The 19689-nt window shown below is 34.5% G+C and overlaps 1 protein-coding gene across 1 annotated transcript in view; it reads right to left on the bottom strand.

The window, feature by feature from the left end:
* Window positions 1-19689, bottom strand: part of CFAP61 (cilia and flagella associated protein 61) — a 368321-nt gene that overhangs the window by 180251 nt on the left and 168381 nt on the right. Inside the window, exon 14 of the mRNA XM_044659499.1 lies at window positions 6169-6296. Coding sequence (XP_044515434.1) covers window positions 6169-6296 — 128 coding nt within the window. The remainder of the gene's footprint in view (window positions 1-6168; window positions 6297-19689) is intronic.

Raw genomic sequence — 19689 nt, 5'->3', positions numbered from 1 at the left:
TATACTAGTCCTCAGCTAGGAGGGCCAGTAGTGAGTAACCATTCAGCCTCCTCCAAGATGGAAGCTAGTCTCAGGAAACTAGAAAGGGAGTCAGCCTTTCACTCACCCAACAAAGTAGTCCAGGAGTCAGAGTCTAAGCTGAAACTGAGCTCCAAGCCCTTGATCCAAACCATAGTCTCCAGCGAAGCTCCCTCAAAGACTCTCCCCAGTCAGAAGACTATCTCCAGAAAACAATCTCTTCAGACTATCTTCTCAAAGATCATCTTCTCTGAGAGAGATCAAGCTTGCTTTTATGGTGACTTCTTAGCTCCTCCCCTCTTTACAGGGGCCAATCACAGTGTCTAAATTGTCTAGCACTACCCAGGGGGCAGTGTCTGTGGGATTGACTTCTCACCTTCTAAAGGTCAATTTATCATCAAAAAGGTTCATAGTATCCTGGTTGAACAGTTTCTGAGGGTGTGAACTCTTGTGTGAATATCTTAAAAGAATTCATAAATTTCTGACTGCTTGAGTTAAAAAAAAGAGGGGAGTTCTGCAAGTATCTTGTTGGCTTCTCACCTACCACTAAGTAGGGTATTCAATATTTTGCTGATTCAATTTAAAAGATAGACAAAGGAGTGTTAATCCTGTCTTCAGTCTCTAATGAAGTACTTAAGTTAGTGTTAACTCAGGATAGACAATAGAATAAAGAATTCTCTTTCATAATCCCCCCTGTGATCCTTTGGGAGACTAGTCCCTCCAATGGATCATTTTAAACTATAATAGAGATAAGAGGGAAATAAAAGAGAGATAGAGAGATAGAGAATGAGAGAGAACAAACCAATGTTTGCTAGGCTCATTGACAATAAGTCAATTGAGGGCAATCCCCTATGGTATACACATTTACATTCAAAATATTTCTGTTCAACCCCCCCCCCCAAAGTTCAATCAATTATACTCCAAAGTTTATGCTGGATCTTCTGATGCTGTGGAGGTTTCTTCAGGCATCTTCATGGTGCCTTCTTAAAACAATTCATCTTCTAGATTCAAAGAGTTGTCGAGCTCTCTTTCCTGAAATATTTCTTTCTCAAAATATTTTTTTTATTTTAATGGCAATTATACAATATCTATGACAATTATACAATCCCCCTTGAGGAGGGGGTTGCAGTCCCTATGACAATTATACACAAGCCATTCCCCAAATGATAAATTGTCAAAGGGTCTGCATAGCTATCAGGTGAAGTAATCAAATCTATCTATAGTTATATTTTTAAAATGCTCTAAATCACTATGAATTAGAGAAATGCAAATGAAAACAATTCTGAGATACTACCTCACACTTTTCAGATTGGTATTATGACAGAAAAAGAAAATGACAAAAGTGAGAGGGGATATGGAAAAATTAAGACACTAATATTCTATTGGAAAAGTTGTGAACTGATTCAAACATTCTGGAGAGCAATTGGAGCTATGCTCAAAGGGCTACAAAACTATATATACCTTTTGAACTAGAAATATCATTATTATGTTTGTATTCCAAAGAGATATAAAAAAAAAGCCAGACAGGCCTAGAGATGGGAGGTCCTAGGTTCAAAGCCGGCCTCAGACACTTCCCACCTGTGTGACCTTGGGCAAGTCACTTGACCCCCATTGCCCACCCTTACCACTCTTCCACCTATGAGCCAATACACAGAAGTTAAGGGTTTAAAAAAAAAGAAATATTATTTATTAGAGGAAATGGTCATATTCATCAGTTCACAATCCCTTCTAAATCTATTTTTGTTTAGTTATTTTCAGTTTTAATTTTTTTTTTAATTTTAGTTATTTATTTAGTTGTTTTTATGTCTGGCTCTTCNTATATATATATCAGACAGGAAGAGGACCTGTATTAACAAAAATATTTAAAACGGCTCATTTTTGGTGGCAAAGTATTGGAAAATGAGGGGATGGCCATCAATTGGGGAATGGCTGAACAAGTTGTGATATATGATTGTGATGGAATATTATTATGCTATAAGAAATCATGAGCAGGATAATTCTAGAAAAACTTGGAAAGACTGACATGAACTGATTCAGAGCAAAGTGAGAACCAGGAGAACACTGTACACAGAACAACAATATTATATGATGAAAAACTGTGAATGTGAAATGTGAAAAACCTATTCTCAACAATACAATTCTAGAAGACAATCCCAAAGGATTCATGATGAAAAATGCCAACTGCCTCCAGAGAAAGAACTGACTGAATCTGAGTCCAGACCAAAATATACTACATTTCACTTTCTTTCTTCATTCTAAAAAATATTTTCGTCCACAAAATACTAATATGGAAAAATGATTTAGATGACTACACTTGTAAAATCTATAACAGATTGCTTACCATCTCAGGAAGTAGTGTGGGGAGGGATAGAAGGAGAGGGAGAATCAGGGACCCAAAATTTAAAAAAATTAAAATTTAATTTTTTACATGTAATTAGATAGAAAAGTAAATGTTAAAAAGATTCTTTGTTATAAAAGGTGGCTCTCTGGGAGGAGGGACGGAGATGATGATACAGGCAAAAATCTAGACAATTTAAAAACAAAAGATATCAATAGAATCTATTAAAAACAAAAAACAAGACAGAAATATTAAGCAATGATTATTTATATTACAAAAGGATTCACCACAGGATTCTTTTAAATCCTAAGATCGCCAAGTCTGTTTTAAAATACAATTATAATAATAATTACAAATGTTTGATGCAGACATACATTTTCATTTTCAAGATCTATTGGACAAAGTAAAATATTCTTAAATTAAATTCCTTGGTTAAACTCTATACCTCAGGCAGGCATTTGTATTCTAAACCTTTTATTCTTTATCTGAAGGATGAGAGATTTGTTCATTGTCATAGGAATCTGAACAAGGAGAAGCCATAGAGTGAAGTTGTACTTGGGGTAAGGGGAGTGTACCTGAAATCATGCCATGCAATAATCTGGCTTTAAAGATAAAATCAATCTAGCTCCCTGAGGGTAATTGGGGAGTCAGAAAGGACAATCCTTAATTTCTTTTCCACTAGACAGCCCTCCTGTTCCCTTGGAAAGGACAAGAGGGGTGGAGAGGAAGGATGGGCTGCAGCTGCTAGAGGCCTATTCATAGGGCTAAGCTCCATAATGTCCTATTGATTCATTAATTTACATATGATGGATTCAAAAAATAGTAGTCTGACCTCTCTTTCTTTATCATCCTGCCAGATTATAATGATTATCTAAATCAGAGGCATAATTGGTTTTTTTAAAGTCAGATTACTGAGTGTTGGCCCTTCTGGGAATTCTTTGGTGACTAGGTAGAACCTGCTCATTTTTCTAAGGCAATATCTTATTTGGGCTAGAGAATGGATGAATTCCTACACTGCTCTGATTACATACAAAAATCTGAAATTCATTTGGGAACACAGGCAAAAGAAAAATTCCCTAAACTTTCCCTTTGCAATATATTCATTCATCCAGTAGCATAGTGTTTGAAAAACCCAGAGATACTAGGGACTTTATTTGACAAAAAATATTGGGAAAAAACACTAAAGTATTCTGGGAGAAACTAAATATAAACCAAAATGCCACATTATCTAGTAAGACAAACTTAAAATAGGTACATGATTTTTATATATATATATATATATGTGTGTGTGTGTGTGTATGTGTGTGTGCGCGCGCGTGCATGTGTGTAATAAACCAATTAATGGAATATGGAAGAAATTACCTATCAAAGCTGAAATGAAAAAAATATCTTTACAACATTTTTATTATTATTATATCAATTATGCCCCTGGATCTGCTCAGTTCACTTTGCTTCAGTACATGTGTGTTTTCACAGGTTTTCTGAAAAACCTCTTCTTTTTCATTTCTTAAAGTACAATAATGTTCCATCATATTCATATACCATAACTTATTCAGCCATCCCCCAATTTATAGGAATCCCCTCATTTTCCATCTTTCTTAATTGTGATCTTTCTTAAGCCAAAATTTAGAAAGACACTAATAAGCTGAAGAATGACCTTGACATTAAGTTCCATTTTTTAAAAAAGTCAATATTTTGTCAATGTTGCCAAATGGTTTTGAGACTACAGTTTCTAAAAAATTACAATTGAGTAACACTTGGATAATGGTGAAGGCAATGAGGAAATGCAAAGTGGGTAAGAATAGTCTGCAACAATTAAGGAAGTAGAAGGAAAACTGATCAATACCCATTGTGTTTCATTAATTTCCTCAGAATATTAAGAGAAAACAAAATAGACTTCTAGTCAGTCAGTCCATAAACATTTTGGGGGTACCTACTTTGGGCTAGGCACTGTGCTAAACACTGAAAAAGAAAGACAAAAGACAGTCTCTGTTCTCAAGCAGCTCACAGTCTAGCACACCCATTGGTTAACTTATGGAAGGATGTGAATGGAAGTTGTAGGGATAAAATGGACAGAAATAGATGGGGTATGCATTGAGGGAGGAACCATCCACATCAATGAAGTCACAGATTCATTTGAAAATATGAGTAATATTCTTAAATAGGTTATTGTGGACTAGCTGAGAATCATTTGTCGCATTGCTTTAAAGGGAGTCAATCTAAATTCTCATTGACTTAAAAAAGTTTGCAATACAAGTTGGGTAAGTTAAGTATCTCTAACAATATATTTTGGAAAAATTTCCAACAAAAATTAATGAACATTTTTAAAAAGTTTCAGTTCTTGTGAGAAAACCCAGGATGCTTATGATATCTATGATTTTCTAGGGAATGTGAGTCATTCTTTACACCTAGCTGAAAGGGATACTGTCCTGGCCTTTGGTTCCTTCTCTAATATCTTAAACTAAGGATCATGTTGCATGTGAAGGGAAGTGCCCTGACTTGCCTCCTACTCTTCTGTTTCTGTTCTTGCCACTACTTTCTGAGCTATGTGATTCAGCATCTTCCTAGTTTCATAATAGGTCATGGACCACATTCCATGGACCACTAGTTATTTGTTAATTTATCTTACCATCATTACCATCACAAGTAAAAATGGTTGAGTTTGACCAAAGTCAATACATTTCCTGCTCATGGTAACTGGGCAAGGTCATTTCACCATGCTGCTTGAAGGGATAAGTGTAAGTTATCTAGAAAATTAATTGGTGTGAAATACCTAATTCTCCAACATACTGTATGTGAGAGAGGGAGATGGAGAAGAGGTCGGAAAGGGGGAAGGGGATCAGATCATTCCTTAAGGAGCACTCTATGATGCCTGATCCCTATGTGCCCAGAGTCTGACATTGGATTGTTTCTTTTTCCCACTCCCATTCTTCCTTCCAAGAAATATTTGCTCTATATCTCACCTCATTAGGGTTTTCTCTATGTACCTTTCAAGATGATAACTGGATGATTTGACTAGCTAATATGATCAATGCAGAAGGCTAGAGAATGTAGGAATCTTCTTCCCTTCACATGCAGCAAGTGTATATTTTCATGATGTCTTTGTGGGATCAATAATTGTCTAACACAGAGGAATAAACTTTATTCATTGCTTTTGGACATCTTTGGATTTCTCCATCATGCTTTCATGCCCCAGGAAACTAATCATTAGAAAGTGTCATTATCTCGCAAGATTGATTAAGCCTTAGTACTCACTTCTCATCAGCTCTCTCTTCCCATCTGATTGGCAGATAAGCACCAAAACCTCCGTTTAAGGAGGGGGCTTGTTTCCCTTTTCCCCATTTCCCACCAGTTACACTGTTCTGGGACTTCTCTGACTTCTCTATCATTTCAATTAAACACAAGTTTATTAAGCACCTCCTATGTGCCAGGCATTGTCCAAAGCATCATCCCTCTTGCTGGATATCTTCCTCTCCACCCTTGCTTTTCAATTTCCTTTTATATATTGTCTTCCTCCATTGCGCTGTAAGCTTCTTGAAAGTATAGGCTGTCTTTCTTATTTGTTTCTCCAGCTCTTAGCATAGTGCCTGGCACTTATTAGGCACTTAAGTATTGTTTGACTGCTTGTCTTACTAAACTGGAACCCAAGGCTTCTAAAGCCAAATTCAAAGTTCTTTTTGCTATGTCATAGCTACCTATAGTTGTTAGTAAGAAAATTATTTTGGTCAGGGGAAAAGGTTTCATGTTTGGATGTAAGAAGAGAGGCTTTAGTCATTATTAGCACCATTATTATTTTTAAAAAACCAACTTACCAGAAAACCAATGTTTCTAAGAAAGAAATCCCAACATTGGATGCTCCTACAACCACAATTCTGGCATTGATGGTCACTTTAGGCTCTAGCATTAATTTTCTATTTGTGTGGTACAGTGCATAAGGTGGCTAGATGAAAAATAAAACACAGAAAAACAGTAACTGAGAGGGGAAGATGATTTGTACTCCAAAATACAATCATTTTATTTTTAAATAGACTAAAATTAATCCCGTATTTTCTCAGATGTAACAACAAAAAAAAAGACAGAGGGAGATGCAAAATTGAAATGAGAGAACTTCATGGAGCTGTTTTTCTAGTAGAGGAATAGAATAAAATACAAATACTATTATACATATTATATGTAATTTAATACATATTACAAAACAATACAATATAACTTTGTTTTAAAAATGCAACTTCTGGGGCAGCTGGGTAGCTCAGTAGATTGAGAGTCAGGTCTAGAGATGGGAGGTCCTAGGTTCAAATCCAGCCTCAGACACTTCCCAGCTGTGTGACCCTGGGAAAGTCACTTGACCCCCATTGCCCACCTTTACCTCTCTTCCACCAAGGAGCCAATACACAGAAGTTAAGGGCTTAAAATAAAAATAAATAAATAAATACATTTTTAAAAAATGCAACTTCTATTTCTATTTAATTTTCTCTAAGAGGAGGTAGACAAATAATTTTTATATATGGCTCGACACTTTTAAGTCCATATGTTAGATATACATACTTCATATCATAAGGAAGAACAAGTACTCTATAACATGGGCACTGAAAACCTTCTATCTTTCATTCAATTTTAGCAAATTATGACATATCATAAAACAGAGAAGTGATTTTAAAAAATCCTGCAAAAGAACTATGTGGATTGAGTGGATTTTTTTTCTCTGTCACGGTGTATTGAGAATGGATTGAGAGTCAGGCGTAGAGATGGGAGGCCCTAGATTCAAATCTGGCCTCAGACACTTTCTAGCTGTGTGACCCTGGGCAAGTCACTTAACCTCCCCAATGCCTAGACCTTACCACTCTTCTGCCTAGGAACCAATACATAGTAAGTGTTTAAAATAAGTAAAATAAAATGTCCAGTGCAATTACTCTTAGAGGTTGATATTTTTTATCCTAGGAGTCATTTGTGCTAGATATGCATGGAATTCATTAGGTTTAGCAAATGAATATTAACAAAGACTCTTTTCTTTTGCCTAACCATTAAGCATAGACTAGCCTCTACTCTGTAGAACACTGACAAAAATTTCTACTGGCCATTGCGTTTCACCTTCTTTCTTTCTATAGAAGAAATTCAGGTAAAAACAGAAAATAAACAGAGTTTTAAGAGTGTGAAACTCCAAAAGAATAAATGATACCAAGTCACCAGGAAACAATTAGAGGAAGATGGAGAGGGGGGAAAATTGAGAATGGATCAATTCACTAGTTCCCATTGCCTGGTGGCATATTCTTGACAACAGCAAATTCTGCCTCAGTAGAATGGTCCTTTCACAGATCATGACCAGGAAAGGTTCCAAATGTTAATTATTATAGTTAAGCCAGTATCCCACAATATGCTGTCACCAAGAAACACATTTAAAGCAGGGAGATACACACAGAGAATAGGTAAAGGGCTGGAACAGAGTGTACTCAGACTGATTATAATGGGATGCTATTGCATCATAAGAAATGACAAACAAGATGATCACAAAAAATCCTGGAAAGACGTATATGGAATTGTACAAAGTGAAATGAGCAAAACCAGGAGAACATTGTACATGGTAACAGCAATAAAGTATGATGATCAACTGTAAATGATTTAACTATTATCAGCAATATAAGGATCCAGGACAGCTCCAAGGGACTATCCACTGCTATAGAAGGAACTGACAAGACCCTGAATGTAGATTGGGGCATTCCATTTTTCAGTTTATTTCCTCCATGAATTTTTCTCTAGTGTAAGCAACATATATCTTCTTTCACAAACTGATGAGCATGAATATATTTATTGTGTAACAACACACGTACAACCTATATAATATTACCTGATGTCTTGGGGAAGGGGGAAGGGTAGGAGAGGTGGAGAGAATATGGATCAAAAGCGTCAGAAAATGATTACTGAAAATTGTACTTGACATGTGATATAGAAAAAAATTAAAACAAAAAAAATTCTGTATTGATTCCATAGTTATTCTGGGATGGCAATGCCATTTACTCCCCCTTTAAAACTCTTTTGCACCCCAACCCAGAGTTCTGAAGCACCCTGCCTCCATTCCACCACAAATTTCTGCCTCTTGTGATCTCTTAATCCTGCCTTCCTGCTGGGAAAACTGAAATTCTTAGGTGCCCCAGCTCCTTAGAGGAAGTTACACTAATAAAATAAATACAATCAATCCCCAAGCATTTATTAATGGCCTAGCCACTCAGATGGAATTTCAATTAATATAAAATTACTAATTAAAATGCCTAGCTTTCATCTAGCTCAATGCAGATAGCTTGATCATTTCTTTATTCATTTGTTCAATTTTTATTGGGGTCAAAAGATGGGATTAAGGAGGAAACAAAGATGAAAAAGATGTTTTTCTATATACTCCCCACCTTTAAGAACTTAAAATCTAGTAAAGGTGAAGGTGTAAGGCAAATACATAAATATTTATAATATTCAACAGGTGTGTATTAAATACCTATTAGTTTCAAGGCACTATGGTAGGTCCCAGGGATACAAAGACAAAAAAAATAAAACAAATAAGTGATTACCACAAGGAGTTTACATTTGCCTGGGGTGTGGGAGGGCTGGAGGAGGCATATAAATCTGGATAAGGAGCCCCAAAAAAGGGCTTGGCAAGTCCCCACACCAAGATACTAGGCTTCCCTAAACACCTCATATATCAACCTACTATCCAGTTTTCACCTGTGGCTCCAAGAAGCTGTAGTATGCAAAGTAGCCAGATAGGCTAAGCCAGGTTGAGGGTAGCCAAAAAGCCTCAATCCTGTCATGAATTAGAGGGATGCTTCCCCTAGGTATGTAAAGACTTCCCCTAGAAAAAGGAGCAGATGAGAATAAATTGCTCCAACAGTCATGAAAGCAGAGGAAGTCTGTTGAGCTACTAGAGAGGGGCACTGTTGATATAATAAATTTTGGCCAGGCATCAAAGATATCAAGGTTACATACACTTCATCCCAGATCATCGCCAGTCATATTGACTTTTGTCTTGCCACTGGACTTGTATGATTCTGGAAGAGAGAGTGAGGCCGATGACTTTGTGCAATTCTGCCTCACTTAAATCCAATTTATGCATAAGTCAAAAGACATCACCAGTGATGGTCACTTTTGGTTCTCTTTAAATATGAAGAACAACCACCAATGAATTAAAGCTGAAAAAGACTTCAGAACTATCTAAAATGACCTCTTCTAATATAGATGAGGAAACTGAAGGCTCATAGCTTGGATCAAACAACATCTCTGATTTCTGCAAATGTGGATTTTTATGTACATACAAACAAATGTAAAAGGTTCAGAAACAAAATCGAAATATAAAAAGAACCTCGGCTACATTTTAATTTCATTGAAAAATTACTAATATTTTAAAAATATGCAGTAAAAATATGTCACCAGATAATCACAAAAACTATTCTACTCAATGAGAACTTCCTAGAACAAGTCAAGAGACAAATAAAGGAAGACATTTTATATTTACGTATCATTATTCCTGAACAGCATGTGATTGACTGCATGTAATCCAGTCAGTTTCCAAGCAGTACAGTCAGTCTAAGCAGATGCAACCAATACACCCAGACTCAGCCTTGTATTTTGGTTGCTTAGAATAAAGAAGGCTGAAAAACATGTATGTTGGTATGAACAAATTCTTCAGAGGTGTCTAATCCAAGTCTAATTAACATGACTAAAATGTAAATAATTAATGCTCCTTAAAGAAAGGGATACCTTAATCTACTTCCTTCTGTTGTGCTGCTTTTTAAAGGTGTGCACCAACAATGAAAAACAGAGCAGTAATGTAAGTCATTGGTTAGGAATTATATCTCATTTATGAAGCAGCTCTTATATCAATGATACAAAGGCAGCATATGAGTAGAACCTAAGTTTTTTGTTCTTCACACAATAGCTTTAGCACCAACAGCTGTCATGCTTCAGAAATCACCTTTCTAACAGCTAAGTACACTAACTGTCCGCAGGGAGTTAAGAATTAGGTAGATTGGTCCCATAATACTGCTGTATTTTAACAAAATGTCAGAACGAATGACTACATGTTTCCCAGAGGAGTAATCTGACATCACAATGGTTTGCAATGAACTTAATTTTGTACTCAGTTTTTAATTAAAGGAATATTTGATACTAAGTATGATGAAGTATCTAGTGACAATCTAGTTTTTAAAATTATCAATTTTCTTTTCTTACTCTAGACTTATTTTAAATGTTTCAAAATTTTTCATTTTAAAAGATTCTGTGGTTTGTCACATTTTTTTTTCTACACACAGGGCAGAGGAATACCTCAGTGGTAACTACTAATCAAAGTAACTCTTTTGCCAGAATAGTAATGGCCTTGTTTTACACAGGGGCAGGTTTTTCTATCGAGTGTGAAAAAAAGACACAATATTTTATCTCCTATACAGTGTTTCCTCAACACACAGGTTGTAAAAGACAGGAGAAAGTCACCAGTAAATAACTTTTTCCATTACTCTGCTTGGATCCATATTCAAAAGATTCTTAGACTGGAAAGCTAATTTTTGGTAAGTTTTAATTTTTAAAGTTTTTTCAAGTTTTCAAGTTTTTTAAGTTTAAAAAAATTTCTGAAGTTCTCATTTTTTAGATATTTATTAACACTAAAGACTTATCAATGCCTGATATTGACAACTGTTATCTCACTGATGGAAACAGTAAGCTAAGCATGAAATGTCAGTGATCAAGTTTGTGGGATTATAGTGTAAGTTACCAAATCAAATGCTAGTACCAATAATAAAGGCCTAGAAAATTAGACTCTCATCTATTATATCTTCAAAAGAATAAATGAAGCAAAAATAAGGATTTCTGTTTCTAATGAAACCATAGCAGCATTTTGAGTAAGGGAGAGCTTTTCAAAGTTGAGCCCAATAATAAAGGCTAATATAGCAATTAAGTTGATCTTTTTATGTTTTAAATATATGTGGTAAAAATATGAGACTTAAATTTTAATGAGGGAAAAAAAGAATAAGCGAAAGGGCCTGGAATAAGAGATTATAGTTGATCTGAAAGAATCAATGTCCATATCTTTAAAAATTATTTAATTAGTTAATTTAGGATATTTTTCCACGGTTACAGGATTCATGTTCTCCTCCTCCCCTTCTCCCACCCCCCTCCCATAGCCAACAAGTAATTCCACCGGGTTTTACATGTATCATAATCAATGTCCATATGGAAGAGAGGATAAACAACAAATCTATCTATATATGATCACATTAGATTTCTGTGATTAGAGGGCAATCCTTTTACTCAAAGAATTTGGGAATTGGAAGGGCCTTCAGTGTCCATCTTGCCCAACCTACCCATGAAAGTAATTGTCATTGTAATATGCCTGCCAACATGCCCAGCCTCTGCTTAAAGACCTCCAAGATGGGGGAACCTCTTGAAGGTGACATGAATTTAGCCTCCCATACTCCAAATGGAGAATGTTTTCCACTAAATCACTATTTGGTCCATTGGTACTGGTCTTTTAAGAGAGGAAAAGTTTAAGCATGTTAGATAGACACCTTGTGAAGAATTTACAGGAGAGCATGAATAAGATTATATTAAGAGAATGAGAAGCCATGGATAGATTTTGAACAACATATGGGAGGTAATGCCCATATCGGGAGGGTGGGGGGGGGTCACAGACCCATCAAAGGACTGAAGTATCTTTTGCACACTTTGATGGCACTTTAATAAGTGTTCTTTTGCTCCTTGGTTTAAAATGTTTCTTTTGGTATGAGTTCGAAGAATTCTAAATTTATTATTTAAGACAATTTGAAAAAGAAATATAAAGAGTCAGTTAAGTGTCAGTCACCTAACAAACTACGAAATGGTAAAGAAACTGAAAATGTAAAAAATTCTAAAGAAAGAACTTTAGTTTTTCCAAGATATGTAATTCCATCAGTTTAAGTACTCCCTCCTCCAATACAGATTCCAAATACTGTATACCCTAAGTAATGGTCTTTAAAAGAGTTGCTGTGTTGAAAAATCCCCTTCTTGTCAAGGCTAACCAAGTGAAGATGAGCCTTTCCAAACATAGCAAGGTTAGTATCACGTGAGACAGTGATATATTTCATTTCTATACTTAGAACCTTTCATATTTGGTAGTTATTGCCAAATTTTTATGCTCTGCTATCATAGTTTTCTTGGTCCCTGGGACTCATCCATGCCATAGTGAGGTATTGGAGTACTTTTAATGGAGAAAAGAATGACTATATAAAAATATATTCTCATATATATATATAGGCTAGACAATTTCTTGAAGATGTTATTTCCTTTCACTAAGAAATCATTTCACTTAGAATTATCAATAGACTAGTCAGAATAAGATTTGTGCTGTTTTTCACTCTGGGCGTCTTTTCTTTATAATCAGATTCCTGAGATATAAAACAAGAGTAAATGATACAAGTTCTCTGACTGTCTCAATGGATCGAGAAGTAGAAAAAATGCAGGAGCACTTTTAGCTCTTCTTCATACACAAATATCAGAAAAGATGAAACAATCATTAGAATAGAAAAAGTATACTGAGATGGGTAAGCCCTCTCTTTACATCTATAATATGAAAGGCAAATTTTTGAGAAACTATTTAAAAATAAATAAAACAATGAGCTCAATTTTCATCTCCTTGCCCAAACATGTAATCCTCTGCATTGAGCTCCCAAAATTTCAAAGGGAGCATTGGTCATGAAAAGGAAGTAAAGATGTAAGGATTAAAAATCTTTATGAATAAAATGTTTTAAATATCAAATAAGCCTAATCTTGCTTTGCATGCTACTTTTTCTAATAATATTCCCTTACTTTTTCTGTTTTGAAACTCTCCCTTCTCTTCCTGTCTTATGTTCTTTGCTTTCTTCTCTTCCCTTCCTCTAATTTCCATTCAGTCTTTACACATCCTTTAGGCTGTTAGTACAACAAAGATTATTATTTGTTTCAAAGTTAACATCTTAAGTTTTCTGAGAAAATGTATTGTTATTACATCTATAATAAATAGACATTTTAAAGTGACCATTTAAAATTGGTTGGAAGTTTAATGACATAAAATGTAGTCTATGTCAGAATACCTCATAAAATCATAAAAATATAATAGAATTAAAATTATTTCCTCTTAGTACATGAGAAACCTCTAAGGAAAATACATTGTTCTTCAATTGTATTTTATTAGGAATGTGGACTACCCGGCCCTCTAGGAGAGGGAATTACTATGATGTATATCTTTATATCTCTTATAATGAAATGTCCAGTACAATACCTCCAACATAAGAAGTACTCAATAATCAATCAGAGATAAATATTTATTATGATTACCAGTCCAGAAGTTTCATGTATCCAGAACTCCTATATCTTTTTGCCTACTTCACTGGAGAGAAGAGCATACTCAAATTTATATGCTATTGATAATGAAAGCAATCAGGTAAAGACAAGGCAAGAGTTGTTCTATTAATAACTTATTAATATTATTGATGATCATCTCAATTGATATTTATATATGGTGTTTTAAAGTTTACAAAGTACTTACATGTCTCTCTTGAGTTTCACAAGAAGATTGTGAGAGATGTTACAGATGTTATCTCTACTTTGCAGTTCAGATAATATTTAAAGTTAAACCTTATAAAAGAACAGTTTATATGTTTTTTTCAAAATTTTCTCTTTTATTACTAGGAACTTGATAAGTATTAACAAACATGAACATTTCCACATAGAAAGAACAGTAAAAAGAAGACCACATGTGAAATTGTGAATCCCTATTACATAGAGCTTTTAAAAAATATTTGTGTATGTGTCTCTGTGTGCATGTATTTCAAATTTAACATAATAGTTTTAATAGTGCTTTGCTTGTCTGGGCCCTAAGAATAGTTTAGATATGCTTTGAAAAGTCTAAATATGAATATGAAGCTGGTCACTCTTTCAACATGAAGGGGCAAATATATAACCAAGATAGAAATGTATATGCAAGTACTATAATCCTATTACAAAGAAAACAAATCCCTCAAAGGGAAAAGTTAGGTGTGGAAGGATAGTTACTTTCTCCTTAGCATGGAGAGCAGAGATATGAGGGGAGGCTGGTGCCTCATAACAACCATTTCAAACAAGAACTGACTTGATTTAGTTTAGAGACAAGCCAGTTTTAGCAGAAACAGCTTCCTCCTATATTCCAATGAGTTCATGCCAGACTCCTGGATCTTACTACTTAGGCACAGAAGTGGCTCAATAAATCTCTATCTGAAAAAAAATCTCTATCTGGAGGTGGATAGCATTTTTTATTAGGAGTCCTTTAGGACTATGGTGGGTCATTGTATTGATTAGAATTCCTAAATCTTTCAGAGATAATTATCTTTATAATATTGCCGTTACTACATAGAATGTTCTTCTAGTTCTTCTCAGTTCACTTTGCATCATTTCATATGGGTCTTCCCAGGTTTTTCTGGAACCATCTCCTTCATCATTTCTTATAGCACAATAGTATTTCTTTTTTATTTCTTTTTTTATTTTTTCAGTTCATGTAGAAACAATTTTTGACAACTGTTTTTTTGACATTTTAAAATTCAGACTTTCTCCCCTCTGCTGCCCTGTCATCCCTCCCTGAGGCAGTGAATACTTTAATGTCAGTTATAACCATAATTTCATTTAATATATATTTCCATATTGCTCATGTTATGATAGAAGACACATATCATACATACAAGAGAAACCTCGTGATGGATATATAGTGGAAGATGGTATGCTTTGATCTGTACTCAGATTGTAATAGTTTATTTTTTTCTATGGATAGCATTTTCATCATGAGTCCCTTATCTTAAGAGACATGCTTTGCTGATAATGGTTTAGTCTTTCTTGATTGATCACTGTATGATATTTTTGTTACTTTATATATTGTTCTCCTGGTTTTACTTGCTTCACTTTGCATCAGTTCATATAAGTTTTTCCATGTTTTTTCTGAACTCATCCTGTTCATCAATTCCTTTTGGTGTAATAGTATTCCATTATAGCCGTATACCACAATTTGTTCATACATTCCCCAACTGACAGATAATCCTTCATTTTCTAATTCTTTGCCACTACAAAAACAGCTGTTAAAATATTTTGGTAGAGATAGGTCCCTTTCCCTTATTTCTGATCTCTTTGGGTATTATATAATACCAGTAGTGGTATTGCTGGGTCAAATGTGTAATGTACAGATGATGGCAGCATGGAATTATGTTATGCATAATTTTGTGTCCCTCTGAGTCATATTGCTCTACAAAATAGTTGTATCAGGTCACAGACCCACCAACAGTGTATTAGTGTCTCAATTTTCCTACATTTCCTCCAACATTCGTCATTTTCCTTTTTGGTTATGTTATCTTGATTGGTGTGAGGTACCACAATAGTATTTCATCACATTCATATACCATAACTTATTCTGCCATTGCTGATTGATGAGTTTCCCCTCTATTTCTAGGTTTTGCCACCACAAAAAGAGCTCATATGTACATATGGGTCCTTTTTCTTTTTCTTTGATCTCTCTGGAGTATAGACCTAAAATTATTGTTAGTTTTACAGATTTTAATAGCTTCTTGGCCATAGTTATTTTCAACTTGATTTTCAGAATAGTTGGATTGGTTCCCAGTTCTAACAATGTTGTTAGTATACCTGTTTTCCCATAGCCTCTTCAGTATTTGTCATTTTAGCCAATCTGATGAGTATGAGGTGAATCTCAGAGTTCGTTTCATTTGGATTTCTCCAATCATTAGTAATTTAGAGAATTTTTTATGGTTTGCATTTCTTGGATAGCTTAGATTTCTTCCTTTGAAAACTGCCTGTTCAGATCCTTTGATTATCATTTGGGGTATGGTTCTTATTCTTGAAGATTTGTCTCAATTCTTTATGTATCTTAGAAATCAGACTTTTATCAGACAAACTTGCTACAAAGATTTTCCCCCACTCCTCCAGTCCCCTGCTTTTCTTCTCAACTTAGTTGCACTGGTTTTGTTTGTGTGAAAACTTTGAAATTTTATGCAATTAAAATTGTCCATTTTACCTCTTATGAATCTATCTCTTATTTGTTCATGAAATCATCCCCTACCAATACATCTGAGAGATAATTTCTTCCATTTTTTCCACTAATTTGCTTATATAATCCTTTTATGTCTAAATCATGCACCAATTTTGAGATTATCTTGGTATAACATGTGAGATATTGATCTATGCCTATTCTATCAAACTGCTTTCCAGTTTTCCCAAGGCTTTTGGTCAGAGATTGAGTTCTTGTTCCAATAGTTGTGATTATAGGGCTTATCAAACAGTAGGTAATTGTATTTTCTTTTGCTTCTGTATATTTTGTACCTAATCTGTTCCACAGATGAATGTCTCATTTTTTGATGATTACAGTTTGGTAATATGGTCTTAGATTTGGTACTGATAGTCTCCCTTGCTTAAAAATTTCTTCCCTCACTGATTCCCTTGATATTTTTGACTTACTGTCTTTTGTAAGTCAATCCCAACAACTCTAAGCATTTTCAAATCTCTGCAACTCAGCACTTTAGTCTTATATATTTGATGCATTTGGGGTACTCCTATTTATTGAAAATCATAAATATAGTATCATCCACAAATTGGAAGAAGTTCATTTTTGCTAAGATTACAAATAAAGTGTGCTCTGTTGGACACAAATGAAGTATATCTTTCTAATAGCAGCATCATGGGAGGAAAATTAGATTACAAAATTACTTATCTGATTTTCAGTATACTAAAAGTACAAATTACTACTGTACTTCTGATCTGATTTAGTTGTCAATTTTGACAAAAAGTCCTGAAATTCTAGTAGTCCACTTCTTAGCTTTGGCATTCCTATGGAAAATCTAGAGACTTAAGAATCTCTCAAACTCAAAACTTTTAAATGTAATGAATAAAGTTCTATGGGCATGTGGAAAAGAATTCCTTCTTACCATGACGAAACTTTTGCACAGATACTTAAGGACAAAATTTTGCATAATTGCAAAGTATGTGGAGTATGGCAAAAAATCTGCCCTATCAATTAAACAGTAAAGAGAAAATGAACTGATATAGACAAAATCAGAGTTGACTAATGACAAATATAATCTTTTGAGATTTTTAAATAAAGATATCTTTATCTCAAGGCATTTTTGCTTTTTATTTTTTTTAAGGAAGAGAAAGAGTATTTTACTATGGAAGATTTTGATCAAAATGTGCAAATTAGCCACCTGGTTTGACCACTACTTGTTTAATTGTTGTTGCTACCTTCTCTTTCTCTCCCCTGAAAACATAAGGAGAGAACAGGTGGCAAGCAGGTGCCCCTGTCCATATGCAGCATCTACATACTGGTGCCCTCCAATGGTTCATATCAATATTCACAGGGTGGAGTAAATATGCCTATCTGTCTCTTGTATTCAGAGAAACATGAAAACACATACCCCAACCCCAAAACATATAGAAAGGAGAGGCCAGGGATTCCAATGTCACCTTTTTTCCACTTCACAATTTTTCCTATAGATGGATCTAATTAGCCCAGTCCTAGGCAAATAGTAAATATTTAATAGATAATTTGTTAGTAATGTTTCCCATTCACCTGTTACAAATTATGACATACTCAGTAAGTGGCCATTTGCATACCTATTTGCACACAAACAAGAGGTGAGAAGATGACAGAAATTTCTGAAGAGAACCTATTTACATGAGAATTTTGTCTAATTAATGCTCTTCTAATGATACAGCTTCTTTCTTCTGTCACCTTTCCATTTCTTTCTCTACTAAACATTTTTAACAATACGCTTGGATCTTTGTTTTCAAGGAAGCTAACAAAAGAATATCCGTACTATTTTATTTGTGAAAGTTATAATGGGTACTTTCATGCACACTTATATTGTTTCAATGTGACTCATTATTTCTGTTGACATTCAATTGTATCTCTATCTTGGACTGAAGAAAGTATGTATCTATCTCCCTTTTATCTCAATCCAAATAGTGGTTCACTTTCTATGTCATGACTTTAAAATGCTGCACATCAAAAGGTTCACCCACCCTTTAAAAAGGCAATTTACAATGATTTTACAAAGAACAAGCCTTTTTGAAAATCTGATGGAATTTTCTAAGGCTAAAACGAAGTTCAAAGGAATTCAGCTAGAATAATCAGCCCAGCATCATGGCTGAAACACACGACCGGAAGGCAGGAACAAGTCTAATCCTGGCTCTTTCATGATCTAGGGACAAAGAACTTGCTTTAAAATCATGCAGGAATTTCAATGGGAAAGAAACTGAAATATAATAAATAGGTGTGGCAACTACTATAGAATCAAGGTTATATATATATTTAAAAATCAAATCAGAGGCTCATTTTAGTAAATAAAATTAACCCAAGATCCTAGTGAATGATAATCTGTTAGTAGTCCCAGAAGAAGAGTCAAGTGCTTTACTGAGATGAGCACAGAAAACTTACTCTGCTCCCATTTTCATGATCCACGGATCAATTTCTAATAATTTTCACAGGCAACTTTAAGAAACACTATATTTTTGTTCTGAATTAGTAATTGTTCGTTGCTTGAAAGAATGAATGTAAAAAAAGGCAGTAACACCGAGTATTCTGATGTAATCAATTAGTATGGAAAGATATAACACTAATCAAAGAATTGAAAAGGCTTTTAAACATAAACTGAGAGCAACTGTTTCTTTCAAGTTATTTTTCACCCCAAATGTAATATCAAGAAAGAATCCTTGGAAAAACAAATGTTGTCCTATTTCGTGCATTATTCTATGAATTTATATTTTCAAAAACTATATTTTCAAGAAGTTCCAAAAGATCTCATTTATCAGGGTGTAATGAATATCCCAGAATACTGCAAATGTCATTAACACCTGTATACTACTGACATCATGCTTTCAAAGTAAAGATAGGTCACCTTACTTTTAATTTCACACATGCACATAAGTGGTAAACATTCAGAGCATTCTTGTTAATGATACCATCTGGTGCTTCCTATAATTGTGTAATATTCAGCCTTCCAAACAAGATGTAATGGCAGCAACACATGAAACCCACTGACATTTACAGTAAGGAAATTTATTATCAGCCATCAGTTCAAAATAAATGTGTTTGCATGACTGCTGGTGCTATAAAATCATCACCTTTACTAGGCAAGTGAAGGTGCAATAAATAATGGATTTTAATCCCTGCATGTACTACCAAATCATTAAACATTTATTACTCATACACAATAGCATCTTAAGCAACAGTTACTACTTTAAAAATTAATGCCTCAGTTTGAAAGTTAAATGAAAGCCATTCAGTACGTCTTTATGATTTAGACATGGTTTCAGTGTAG

Source organism: Gracilinanus agilis, chromosome 2 (assembly GCF_016433145.1).
Source record: "Gracilinanus agilis isolate LMUSP501 chromosome 2, AgileGrace, whole genome shotgun sequence".
Taxonomy (NCBI): domain Eukaryota; kingdom Metazoa; phylum Chordata; class Mammalia; order Didelphimorphia; family Didelphidae; genus Gracilinanus; species Gracilinanus agilis.
This window is presented reverse-complemented; position numbering and strand designations above follow the sequence as displayed.